We start from the raw sequence: 14312 nt of genomic DNA on the forward strand, positions 1-14312 counted from the left end.
CTCTTCTTGGAAGATAGGGCTTAGCTACCAGCTGGCATACAAGGACCTAAAACCCAAATCCCACATAAAGGACCAATCCACCAGTCTTTAAGGGGATGACCAATGTGATTAGTGACCAAGCAAGGGTGAGCTCACTTTGAAAACAAAAGATTGTCATGAAGGGTTGTCTTGAAGGGTCGATTTAAAAAAAAATCCATTAAAAGGAACAGAAAATCATCTGAGGGAAAATGGGGTCACTAGGGAAGTATCATAGAATCATAGAGCTGGAAGAGACCTCAGAAGATCATCAAGTCCAGCCCCCTGCCCAAGGCAGGACCAATCCCAACTAAATCAACCCAGCCAGAGCTTTGTCAAGCCGAGACTTAAAAACCTCAAGAGATGGAGACTCCACTACTTCCCTAAGTAACCCATTCCAGTGCTTCACCACTCTCCTAGTGAAATAGTTTTTCCTAATATCCAACCTGGACCTCTCCCACCACAACTTGAGACCATTGCTCCTTGTTCTGCCATCTGTCACTACTGAGAACAGCCTTTCTCCAGCCTCTTTAGAACCTCCCTTCAGGGAGGCTGCTATCAAATCCCTCCTCACTCTTCACTTCAGCAGACTAAACAGACCCAACTCCCTCAGCTTCTCCTTGTAGGTCATATGCTCCAGCTCCCTAATCATTTTGGTTGCCCTCTGCTGGACCCTCTGCAATGTGTCCACATCTTTTTTGTAGTGGGGGGCCCAGAACTGGACACAATACTCCAGATGTGGCCTCACAAGAGCAGAATAAAGGGGAATAATCACATCTCTAGATCTTCCGGCAATGTTCCTCCTAATGCAACCTAATATGCCATTAGCCTTCTTGGCTACAAGGGCACACTGTTGACTCATATCCAGCTTCTCATCCACTGTAATCCCCAGGTCCTTTTCTGCAGAACTACTTCTTAGCTGGTTGGTCCCCAGCCTGTAATAATGCTTGGGATTCTTCCGTTCCTTGTTGAACCTCATCAGATTTCTTGTGGCCCAATCCTCCAATTTGTCTAAGTAACTCTGGACCCTATCTCTGCCCTCGAGTGTATATACCTCTCCTCCTAGCTTAGTGTCATCTGCAAACTTGCTGAGGGTGCAATCCATCCCCTCATCCAGGTCATTAATAAAGATATTGAACAAAACCGGTCCTAGAACCGAACCTTGGGGCACTCCGCTAGAAACCGACCGCCATCCTGACATCGAGCCGTTGATCACTAACCCACTGGGCCCGACCTTCTAGCCAGCTTTCTATCCATCTTACCGTCCATTTATCCAATCCATATTCCCTTAACTTGCTGGCAAGAATATTGTGGGAGACCATATCAAAAGCCTTCCTAAAGTCAAGGTATATCAATCACATCCACTGACTTTCCCATGTCTACAGTGTCAATTACCTCATCATAGAAGTTAATCAGATTGGTCAGGCATGACTTGCCCTTTGTGAATCCATGCTGACTATTCTTGATCACTTTCCCCTCTTCCAAGTGCCTCAAAATAGATTCCTTGAGGATCCCATCCATGATTTTTCCAGGGACCAAGGTAAGACTGACTGGCCTATAGTTCCCTGGGTCGTTGTCCTTCCCTTTTTTTGAAGATGGGCACTACATTTGCCTTTTTCCAATCATCCGGGATCTCTCCCAATCTCCACGACTTTTCAAAGATAATGGCCAAAGGCTCCTCAATGACATTAAGTATAAGTGATGCTGGGACAAATATGTGTTGCGAGGGGTACTTCAGTGGTCACATAGCCCCTGCCCAAACAATGAAGTACATAATGATACTTTTTAGAAGGATTTGTACTACTAAAATCATTTTACTTCATTATGTCTAGAATTATTGAGTTGTTACGAGACAATGGACCCACAACGAGGGTACGTCTAGACTGCAGGCTTCTTTCGAAAGAGAGCCTCTAGACCTCAAAACCTGATCGAAAAAGCATCTGCTTTTTTGAAAGACAGGATCCACACTGCATGGACACGCTCTGGAAAGAAAGCCCTGATTGCTCTTCACAGAATTGCCACCAAGGCACACCTGTGCTTTTTTTGATTGCCTCTTCTTTCAAAAAATGTCCCTGTTCTGCGTCCACACACGCCTTTGTTTGAAAGAGCTCTTTCAAAAATGGTGTTCTTTCTCGTAATTTGAGGTTTACCAATGTAAAAAAAAATTTGTTTTTTCGATTTAATTTCGAAAGAATGCAATTGCAGTGTGGACGCAGGTGAAGTTTTTCGAAAAAAGGGCAGGTTTTTCGAAAAAAACAATGTAGTCTAGACATACCCTGAGTGTAGAGCTCATTTTATTTCTTCGTTGCTTCCCTGACTACAGTACTTTCCCCCCTTCTCTTCTTGTCCTTTGAAATGCTCACAGTTTCAATACTAACCCCAGTTATAGTTGCATTCAGGCCACTGAATAAGTTAAAAAACAAAACCAAACCTCAAACTGACCCACTGCCAAGCTGAAAAGTGAAATGAATGTGTGGAGAATTAGGGGGACCAAGAGGACGCTTCCAGGTGTTGGCATGCAGACACAGCCTTAAGCCTCAAACAGCTGCAGCACACACCAGCCTTCTGAATCTCTGATTCTCAAAAGTGTCAGAAAAGGGTAGCTGTGTTAGTTTGTAACTTTAAAAACAACAAAGAGTCTTCTGGCACCTTAGTCCTGGTCTACGATAGGGAGTTATTTTGAAATAACACTTCCTTATTTCAAAATAATAAGCGGAACGTCCACCCTACCAATCCCATTTTCGAAATAACGGGATGGTTATTTCAAAATCTGTACTTCTGCTGTCCTTGGGGAATAACACTATTTCAATTTTGTTATTCTGGGAGTTATTTTGATTTTAATTGTTTTGAAATAATGTCCTGGTATAGACATGCCCTTGGAGATGAACAAAAGTATACAGTATCATGAGCTTTTGTGGGTAAAACCCAGTACTTCGGATGTGCACCTTAAGGAAATTAAGATGGATTCCCTGATGATGGACAGCCTCCCTGGGCTCTTCTGCTCCCTGCCAGGTGCTTTTAGAGTTCACTGGAAGCTGGCTGGTTACATAACAGCCCAATGGGGCTCAGGAAGGTACAATGTATTTCCGCTTGAGCATGTCCAAAAATGACAAAGGCTTAGGAAAGTGAGGTGCACTTGTTTCCCTGGCCTGCCAGCAGTTGCTAGCCTGCAAGACAACAAACTGGAGAAGCAGAAAGTTTGATGGTGACACCTCCTTCGAGTTGATTTGGGACTGAGAGAGTGAAAAATGGAAATGTCCCGCCAGTGCCAGCCAGCCCTCCATGCAAGTGAAGTTCAAGTCCATCTGCAAAGAAAGTGACTCACTCTCTTGCTACCCACGGTTCTAGCTGACCTCGGCAGCAACTAATGTCAATTTCACTGCTTATCTACAAAAGCCCAGGAAGGGTCTGCGGAGAGGGCAACGTCCAGATTAAGCACTTTTGATTTCTGAATTCTGGGTCTCTGATGGGGGGGAAAGTGTAGGCTCTAATTCCCTTTACAGAACCATGGGATGCCTGGTACTGTATAATTTTCACTGTTTATATTGTAAGACACTACCGAGGTCATGGTACCTTCGCCTTTATTTTCCTGTTTTCTTTGAGTTTATTTTCCTGTTTACACATAGCCCGTGTAAACACACAGAGGTTGTCTTGGTTTCAGAGGCTTCCTTGGCTATTTCATTCTTGCTAAAGATCCACGTGTATGAATGGAAATCCATGGGGCAGCACCCCCTCCCGCCCCCGCCCACACACACTGATCTAAAAATAGAGACAGAGAGAGATTTGTGAAATGACACTAGCCATATTTATTGACTGGAGGATCGAGCCAGTGGCAACGAGGAGCGAACGCCTGTGCCAATAACAAGATGGATATTATTAGGGCGCTGGCAAATTTCGAGAGACTGGAGCTTGAGTTTTCTGAATGTTTTTTTCTGCAAAGGTAAAAAAGCAGCAGCTTGAGTTTCTCTGGAGAGACGAGAGAAAAGCGCACAGAAGCCCCCGTTGCTTTCAAAGCTTTTGCAGTGCCTGCAAGTTTTGTTTAAAAACACACACACTGGGATTTTTAACATCATCCATATTTCTCTCCCTCTCCCGCTCGCGCTGTAACTTTCTGCTCAACAATTAAGTGCTTGTGCTGCAAGACTGAGAAAAGCCACAGCGCTGCCTTGGCCCGGAGCTGGGAGACGTCATGGATTCCTGAGTGTGAAGTTTGCAGGAAAGCCCTCAGTTTGGGAGATGGAGGCGATCCAGGGGTTTCCATGGCACTGGGATAAACAGGAGGAAACAGTGAGGGAATCCCGTTATTTTACAGCATTCAAAGACTATAAACACTCAGAGCAGGGAAGGAAGTGGCCTTTCCCTCTCTAGTAACCCACATCTCAGAGCAGAGCACTGACTTCACTTCAGGAACACTCTCAGCCCTGTTCGGATCCCTCTTTGTACCTCCAAAGCCAAGGGGAAGCGAGCAACGGGGGGTGCCTCTCTTCGGGCAGCCTGGGTTGACTATGGTTTAAAGAAGATTTTTTTTCCCACTGCCACTGAGTATTTTTTTTTAAATCCCAATGCAGAGAGAAACTGCCTGCAGGCTGGTACATTACCACCACATCATGAGGTCTATGGATCAAGGTAGAGTCCTCACAGTTCTATCTTCTCTCTTGCTCTTTCTGTCTTCCTTCAGATAATTCTTTATAGATCTTTCCTATAGGAGCAGCGGTTATGTTCCGTTTGGGGGTGTCTCTGCTTTCTGCTGCACAGCTAAAGGATCGCTAGGTAGGACCTTTTCCAGGGGTAGAACTTCAACTGGGGAAGGTACAAGGAACCTTTCAGGCTTAGTTTGAAGAGCTTCAGACGGGTGCTCCAAATGTGTCTAAACAAACCTCCTTTAAAACTCAGCCAGAGGGATTTTACTAACCAATTGTGTGATTAACCCTTCATTTACCTCTTACAGGCTGGGGGGAGGGGAGAGCTGCGTGATTTATGTGCAACTTTTAAAGAAGCAAAATAGTATTTGGACTGGCTGCTGTTCGAAGTTGCTTTGATAGCCAACAATCAAGCGGACAGGTTAGCTTTGTTTTGGATTTCCTTTCCCCTTCCCTTTTCTATATCCCGCCTATCGGTTTCCAGTGTGATGCGCACTGGGTTAGCATGTGGTTTCGGTACTGTGTACACGCACAGAACTAGAATTTACCTTGAAGCGGAGTGAAGCCGCATGGCTCCGATTATGGGCCCCCTGGTGCTTCCCGAAGCTGCCATGCCGGGACAAGCTGTAGGAGACTCGGAGTTGTGAGCGCATCTGATCTGCCCTGCACCTTAGGACCCTTTTTGTGGGGCTAACGAGGGACTCGTTGGACGCGTGCTCCGGGAGGGGGACTTGAGAAACAAACCCACGTCAGAGTCGGGGCGCGCGGCAGGGACCCCCGGGGAGCGAAGGAAGGGTTAAATGCGCGGAGTGGGGGAGGAGCTTGCGCGGTGTCAGCGAATCGGGGTGTGCTCGGCATGGACGGGACGGGGGGGGGGGCGAAATTTCAGTTGCCCTGAACCTAGCCGAGGGTTTCTCTCTCGCGCGCGCTGCACAAAACAGCCCGGAGGTTTCGAGCTCTCCCGGGGCTCGCGTGGCAGCAGGTTGCAGGTTGCTCCCGAGTCGCCCCCCCTCCCCCAGGGGGACCCTCACGGCTAAACTGAAAGGACAGAAAGGAAGGGGGCGGGGACTGGTGGGCAGGACCGAGCTCCGCCCATGGGCACGGACGGAGCTGGGCAGAGGGCACGGGGCTAAGCTCAGCCCTTCTCTTGGCAGCCCCGGAGCGTGCAAACCCGGGGCAGTAGGCGCCGCGCAAACTTCGCCCGGGCCTTTCCCGGCTCAGGGCTGGTGGCTCCCGTGGCCAAGGGGGGGCGGGGGAAGGTTAATAACCCTGCTGGGAAAACAGAGAAGCACGCGGAGCGGCGGCGCTGCCAGCTTCGGGCAGAGCGGGGCACCCAGGGCTCGGAGCGGCGGCTGCTGCCGGGCGAAGGGAAGGACCCGGCGCTGGGAATGCGGCATGTTCGTCTCAACCGGCTCCTTCCTCTCCGGGCCCGAGAGCCGAGCCCAGGCGCGAACTGCTGCACGGGGGGGGGGGGGGCGACATTCACCGAGCCCCCCCAGGCCGGGGTGTCTGGGCTCGGCTTTGCCCAGCCGGGCGCCCGGGCCCGTGGCGCGGCTCCCCGAGCGCGTGTAAACGCAGCGGGAAGCTGCCCCGCGGAGTTGCTCCGCGTGGACCGCCCCGTGGGCGGGTGAGGAGGGAAGCCGGGGCGGGGCCCTCTGCCATTGACTAGCTCCAAGCCCGGCCCTGCAGGGCCTGGCCAGAGCCATCTCCCGGAGAGGGGCTGCCAGCGCCGGCCGAGGGGCGTGACTCCCCGAGGCGCTGCGCCCGCCCCGCGACAGAGTTGCAGGGGTGCGAGCGGGCGAACGCAGCGGAGAGGGCACCTCCCCTCGGCTCCGCCTTTCAAAGCGGACCTAAAGGTGGGGGCGGGAAGGCTCTGCTCCTCCTCCCCCGCAAGCATGGTGCCGCTTGGCTGCGCCCAGGCCGACGCCTTTCTCACACGTTGCCTGTTTTGCATTCAGCAGTTCCCAGCCGGGGAGCGGGGCCAGCTGGAAGCGCTGGTCTGAAAACGCCGCAGCCGCGGTGTCAGCCGGGGCCACGGCACCCAAAGGGTCGCTTGGCAGGGAGTGACGCTTTTCCTTTGCTCAGCGGATAGGGCGGCCCTGAGGAGACCCGCTGAAGCCCCCTCTTTCCCATGCACCTCCTCCCTCGGGGCTGAGCCACAGTTCTTTGCAGTCAGGTGGAAAGACTCTCACTGGCTTCTCCTCAGGCTCCATCGCCCCTTGTCCTATACATATTGGCTACATCTACAGTGGCATGACTTTGCGCAAATACTTTTAACGCAAGAGTTTTTGCGGTAAAGTATTTGCGCAAGAGAGTGTCTACACTGGCATGTGCCTTTGTACAAGAGATGTGCTTTTGCGCAAAAGCATCCATGCCAGTGTAGACGCTCTCTTGTGCAAGAAAGCTCTGATGGCCATTTTAGCCATCGGGCTTTCTTGCGCAAGAAATGAATGTTGCCTGTCTACACTGGCCTCTTGCACAAGAACAGTTGCGCAAGAGGGCTTATCCCTGAGTGGGAGCGTCAGAGTTGTCGCGCAAGAAGCCCTGATTTTATACATTAGAACGTCAGTGTACTTGCGCAAGAACTCGCTGCCAGTGTAGACAGGCAGGAAGTTTTTGCGCAAGAGTGGGTGCTTTTGTGCAAGATCAGGCCAATGTAGACACAGCCTTTCTGTAGCCTACAGGGCCCTTTCCTGATGCAGCCCTGTTGCTCTTCCCCTCCAGATGTACCCAAGATTTTAATCTCTACCTCTGCTTTTCTCCTTCTCTTTTCCCAGCCCTTTCTGTCACACACACATACACGCTGCCAATACAGAGGGAAAAATGGCAGGTTCCTCCTTGCTCCTTTGTCTCTTGGCAGGTTATATTGTCCCCTGCTTTGGGAAATTTGCTTCAGTCCCCACATAGCTCACAGCTACCTGAAGCACTTGAATGGTGCCTAGCAAGTTGCCTTGCATTATAAGCATCTCTTATAATTTCTCAAAGCTGTCAACAATTCCAGAGGAAACTCTTCCATCTTCCTCTCAGCTTTGGGCTGGATGTTGTCTCTGGAAAGCCAGCAACCCGCTGAGGCGAAAGAAAAGTTTGGGGGTTTTCAGATTAAACAGAGGAACCTCAGCAAAGCAGCAATGCAATATGTATGTGCTACTGTATCCTCAGTTAGTCAAGGGAGGATTAGATCCTGGCTTCAACCAGAACCCAGACAAAACTCCCACTGATGCCATTCCCAGCACAGGGATGGGAGGAAAGAAGAGGGAAGGCTGATGTTTGGTTGATTCATCCCTGATATAATCCTGCTCCTCTCACTCCATAGGGTAGCAGCCCAAAGGGAGAAGAGAAGCACTAAGCCATCCCTACACAGTAATAATATGGTCACAGTATAAGGAATTGTTGATGTATGTGTTTTTTCTATCTTTAGTGATCATAGCAACACAAAATAAGTTTGTAAAAGTGAGGGGCAGCCTGCTGTTTGTTCACAGAGTAGGTACAACATGGGCAACAAAAGCTTTACCTCTCTCTTGAACCAGCTCTACAGATGAGAAGATATGTCAGCGCCTTTGCTCTTTTGACCCCTTTGGCCTGTGTTGTGAATGCCAGCAAGGATGCCAATCTGTGTAGAGGTTTCCACGAGGCAGGCAGCCCTTCATCTAGTAGGGGCTGGTCTGTAGTCACCAAGCCCATTTTTCAGACAATGCTAAACAGCCATAAAATGTTAAGGCCTTTCAGTCACTGGGCTGAATTCAAGCCAGTGAACATTCCAACTCTCCCAAACCACCCATCCTCACAAATCTCACATAGCACTGGCTAGTAGCCCTGTATGTGTGAAATGGGATTCACCCTTCTTTTCGTGGTTGTGTCCTGAGGCGAGGGGCTGCCAGGAGACAGACCTGGAGCTGAATGTCCTCAAAATCTTTCCTCTAGCAAGGAAATCTCATTCACAGAAATGAATGTGAAGCTGCCATAACCAGAAGATTCTTTTTATAAGCATCACTCTTGGGATGGGCAAGGGATAATCATGTCTTAGCGTTTCTTTTCCACTATTGGTCTTATTTTTTTTTACTATGATATGTACATTCCATTGGTTTGCAGAGCAGACTATAGAATTTAATGAGAACACGGACATTATGAGCAATGTTTCCATTGGCTTGGCTTGCCAAACCACTTTGAGTCTGAAATTGGGGGTAATATTTGACTTAAGCTGACCCCAAAAAATGAGTTTGTGCTTGTTTTAACAGAACATATAAGGAATAGGCCCCTCCCCCCTTTTCTTTACTGAAAAACAAAACCAATCCCAAACTAGTCATTTGGAGTCAAAACCTAATGAGCTCACTTTTAAGAGTTTGGATAAAATCCACTTGTAACTTTTACAACTTTTAGGGATCTAATGTGCACCACATATACCATGGGTCCTACCAGTTTGCTTTTGTTTTAAGATAAATAGTATTTCCTCTGTTTTTAACTATGACATGTAAGTGCCAGATTTTTTAATATGGTCCTTCCCTTAAAAGAAAAAGTTTCATATGTACATTGATATTCTAATATTTTTTCCTCCTCAAATGAATGTAAACTAAAGGTACCCTGGCCTATATAAAAATATAGTTCAAAGCTATTTCAGAAAATTGACTAAAATTTGCTTGCGCTTGGGCTGTATTTTGATCAGTTGTATTTTTCTGAGAAGGCACATGGTTTGATACAACCTATGAAAGCGTACAGTTCTGGCATAATACTGAGCAGGCCTGGTAGAACTCAGGGGCTGTGTCTACTGGCAAGTTTTTCCGCAAAGTCATCTGCTTTTGCGGAAAAACTTGCCAGCTGTCTACACTGGCCGCTTGAATTTCCGCAAGAACACTGACGATCTCATGTAAGATTGTCAGTGTTCTTGTGGAAATACTGTGCTGCTCCCGTTTGGGCAAAAGCCCTCTTGCGCAAATCATTTGCGCAAGAGGACCAGTGTAGACAGCACAGTACTGTTTTGCGCAAAAAAGCCCCGATGGCTAAAATGGCGATCGGGGCTTTTTTGCGCAAAAGCGCGTCTAGATTGGCACGGACGCTTTTCCGCAAAAAGTGCTTCTGTGGAAAAGCGTCCATGCCAATCTAGATGCTCTTTTCTGAAAATGCTTTTAACGGAAAACTTTTCCGTTAAAAGCATTTCCGGAAAATCATGCCAGTGTAGACGTAGCCAGGTTTTTTAAAGAATTTTGATGGGTAATATCAGTGTTTGTTTTTAAGCTTTATATTTTTTTAAAATATATATGTTAATGGTTTAGGGAAATTATACCAAGGGTCAATTATTGGGGAGGAGAGGTCAGGTAATAACTATTTAATGACCACATAACACTGCCCACAGTGGCTCAAGAACACTAGAACCAACCTCACAGCAGAGGAACCAGGGCACAAACCTAAAATTGGTTGTGAGGTCTATACCTAGATTTCAGCAACCAATTGTCAAGTGTAAACTCCTCAAGCACTATAACAATCTTAACATGGGGTCCTAGACATCCCCTTGCTACTCTGAGTTATGTCACACCCAGGTAAGCATTCCCTTGTGATAGCTGGTACCTTATAACAAGAATCACACCAATATTTAGAAGCATCAGGGGGTCGTCGAATTAGTCTGTATTGGATAAACTTACAGGTGCTGCCAGACTATTTGTTCTTTTTTAAGTTTAGCAATATTTAGGCTATTCCCAGTCCAGGCCCACTGATGGGGGAGAGGAGCAAAGAGGGTAGTTGCCTCAGGGTCCAGTGATTCAAAGATTCACAGTAGCAGCTGTGAGGGCTGGAGCTTTGGGCCCCTTTGAATTGCTGCTGGAGTGCCAAAGCACTGCTCTGTGTGGCTGACGGCTGGAGGGGAGGGGACCTCAACACTGCACCCTGGGCAGTGCTGAGAGCAGACTTTCTCCGCCTTGCCCCTTCCACTCCTCAACCCTGCCCCTTTCTCCCTCTGTCCCACCCCTTCCAGGGGAACAAAGCCAACCCCTCCTCCCCCACATTGGCCCTGGGGCCACAGTGGCTGTTGTTCCAGTCTTAAAGGGACAGTTACTTACCCCATGTCAGTTGCACTTTAGACCTCACTCCAAAGACAATGCTTGTAAACAATCTTATAATTTCTCTAATAATAGTTCATTTGGTGTCAATGGACTTTTCTTTTTGGGAAGAGAGTAACACCTGTTGCAGATCAGGCCTTCACACTAGTTAACGTCTCTCTCATGTCTGGTAATTTACAGTCAGAAAGGCTAGACTGCCCAAATATTACCTGCATGTGATACAGCTGTTATGAGTGAGATTAATACATGCAGCAACACACAAGAATTCAATAAAGTCACAACACTAAACACATTCTTATTAATACCTTTATAATATTTTAACACTACTAACACCCAGGTGAGCCAGACTAATTAATTCCAGCTATGTATTTGTCAGTGTTCAGTTAAAACATGGAGATGTTGGTGAGAGCAGGCACCTAGTTTGCCAAAATCATGGAGAGTAGATGTTGAAAGATTCAAAAAGTTAAAGCTTTAAACTGTGAAAATACAATCTGTCAACATCATGTGTCAAAATATACAAAGTAAGCATTCTTGAATCAAACTCTTAAGTTCTCATGTAGCATTTTTCTTTTTGTGTACTGGGTTATTTTGATTATTGTCAATGGAAATATTTTTCATTAGTTTGTATGTATGGTTGCATGCTGATATTTATTGATTAAAAAACTCTAATCTTCAACCCTAAGTATAATGCTAAAGTGAATATAAATTTAGATCTGCATAAGGATTTCAAATTGAAAAAAATATTTTCATCATCACTTTATAACAATTTGTATGATATTAGAAAAATCTGGTTTTACTGTTTCCTCCCTTTATTTCCAGATTCTTGGGCCTGTTTTGCATAGGTAGTTGAGTACTAAATACTTTTACAAGTTTCTTTGAGTAAAGCTCCTTCAAAATCAAGTACTTACCCAGTGATGTGGAAGATTTTCCAGTTCCCCAAAATGGCAGTATGCACACAGTACATTTTAACTCATGCTCTCCGTAGAGGTTGCTGCAGGTATAAATGACTGCAATTTGTATTAATACTGAAAGAATTGATCTTGCTTCAAGATCTTGAAGCACCTTTATGGCTCATGAAAATAGCCAAAATTTGTGGTAACTCTAAAATACACCAAAATTTGTGGTAACTCTAAAACATGGTTTTTCCATCCGAGTGTTATGATTCTCAGAGGGATCATGATGAGGTGTCAGGGGTTATGGCCACCCTGCTCTTCCAATATCAGAAAATTAGAATGAGTCCCAACTAAGGTAGTAGAGGATCCTCTCTTGCATGAAATGGTCCTAGTGTGGACAAGGTTGAGATCCACCACAGCAAACATTTATGGTGTTGGACATTGTGGGTATGTCTACACTGCATGGCTATTTTGGGATGCCAGAGGTATCCCTAATAGCTACCTGGTGTCTACACAAGCTGCCCATTATTTCAAAATATTTTTTAATAATCATGGGCATGTTATTTTCCCATCCCAGTAAACCTCATTGCACGAGGGTTAATGGATGGCTCAAAATAGCACGTTATTTTGAAATTTGACACTGTGCAGACACACCAAATTTCAAAATAAGCTATTTTGAAATATTCAAAATAAGATACTCAGTTTGCATAGCAAAAGTTGTGTATCTTATTTTGAATTTAGGGTACTGTGTAGACACACCCTTAGTTCTCCAGTTTGGTCTTTGCCTTTATAAACCACTGTAGCTCTAGATAGAAAATGGCTATTGGGAAGTATTTGTCATATTGTATTAATTAGAAGAAGATGCTGGTTTAAAGTTATTCAGCAGCTGCTGGATGCTGTCTTGGGGAATGTGTATTCAACCGAAGATATCACAGGCTACTCAAGTATGGTAGTTTTATCCTGCATATTTCTGCACCAATCATTATTAACAACAGGCTGTAGGCTGTCTTTTGTAAGATATGTAGCCATAGTAGCAGAAACTTAAACTGTTTCTGACATTTAATTTCCTCTGATGGCTTGTGACTACCTTTGGTGAAAGTTAGAAATGGTTCTCATTCAAAATCCCCCAGCCTTTGGAGGTATTCAGAAGCTAAAGCAATAATTGGACCTGAATTTCACAGCTACCAGTTATTTCTATTATAGTCTGAAATAGATTGGTGGATATTTTGAGGACTGGGACCATCTCTAGCAAAAGCAATACATTATTGGGTAGAATGCAGCCTACATATTTGGAGAATGTGCCCACAGTTATCATTAACATGGAATTGCAGCCTTTGAAGACTACTAGCCTCAGAAGGTGACACTCCATCCTTGTCCTGTGAGACCTATCATCACACCTTGTTTTGCTTTTCTGTGAGCAGATGGAATCTGACCCAGTTTTATACATTAGGAATAGCTCTCAAGTTTATGGCAAGTTGCCAGTATAATCTCCAGACGGACAAAGCTGGACACCTCTGATCTGAGTTAAATCATGCATGTTGCCAGCATTTTCGCACAGCCTGTTAGAAACAAAGGACTGGAAGGTCCTTGAGGGGTCATCAAGTACAGCACCCTGTGGTAAAGCAGGACTGGTAAAACTCTTAGACCATCCCTGACAGGTGTTTGTCCAACCTGTTCTTAAAAACCTCCAATGATGGGGATTCCATAATCTCCTCTGGAAATCCATTCCAGAACTTTACTCTTGTAATCTGAAAGATTTTCCTAATAACTCACGTAACTTTCCCTTGCTGCAGTTTAAGTCCATTACTTGCTCTACCTTGAGTAGATGTGAAGAACAATTTAACCGTTGTCCTTTTTGTAACAGCTCTTCACATATTTGAATGCTGTTATCTGGTGCCTACTCGATCTTCTTTTCTCAAGTCTAAACATACCAGCTACGTCTAAACTGGCATGATTTTCCACAAATGCTTTTAACGAAAAAGTTTTCCGTTAAAAGCATTTGCAGAAAAGAGCGTCTAGATTGGCACGGATGCTTTTCCACAAAAGCACTTTTTGCGGAAAAGCGTCCGTGCCAATCTAGACGCGCTTTTGCGCAAAAAAGCCCCGATCGCCATTTTCGCGATCAGGGCTTTTTTGCACAAAACAAATCTGAGCTGTCTACACTGGCCCTTTTGCGCAAAAGGACTTTTGCCCGAACGGCAGCAGCATAGTATTTCCGCAAGAAGCACTGATTTCTTACATGAGATAGTCAGTGTTCTTGCGGAAATTCAAGTGGCCAGTGTAAACAGCTGGCAAGTTTTTCTGAAAAAGCAGCTGCTTTTGTGGAAAAACTTTCCAGTCTAGACACAGCCACCTAGTTTAACCTTTTCTCACAGATGAGGGTTTATAAACCTTTTATCAGTGGCATGCTACTGCAATTTTATTCAGGCATGCAATTCTATACATGCATGCAAAATGACATCTTCCATATGGTGTGACTTCTCATATGTGATGTCATGTTGGGAGGAAGACACCATTTTGTTCTACAAAATGGCATTCTCCATGTACATTCAGGGTTTGGATGGAATTATCCACTGAGCACAGCCAGTCCTGGGGCATGCAGTTCATGTTTTGCATACAGAGACCGCACTTCATTGTCTTTTGCCATTTTTGTCACACACTGATGGATTCTCTCTAATTGGTCCACATATTTTCTACAGTATGACACCCAGACTTCA

General features: G+C 45.9%; 1 protein-coding gene across 3 annotated transcripts in view; it reads left to right on the forward strand.

Moving 5' to 3' along the window:
• Nucleotides 1-4305: 4305 nt before the first annotated feature.
• The window catches only part of NFATC2 (nuclear factor of activated T cells 2), a 147217-nt gene continuing 137210 nt past the window's right edge, over nucleotides 4306-14312 (forward strand). For all 3 annotated transcript variants that reach the window (XM_006129435.5, XM_006129436.5, XM_006129437.5), the window contains exon 1: nucleotides 4306-4641. In XM_006129435.5, coding sequence (XP_006129497.1) covers nucleotides 4578-4641 — 64 coding nt within the window. In that variant the 5' untranslated portion in view covers nucleotides 4306-4577. The remainder of the gene's footprint in view (nucleotides 4642-14312) is intronic.

Source organism: Pelodiscus sinensis, chromosome 17, assembly GCF_052426305.1.
Source record: "Pelodiscus sinensis isolate ZL-2025 chromosome 17, ASM5242630v1, whole genome shotgun sequence".
Taxonomy (NCBI): Eukaryota; Metazoa; Chordata; order Testudines; family Trionychidae; genus Pelodiscus; species Pelodiscus sinensis.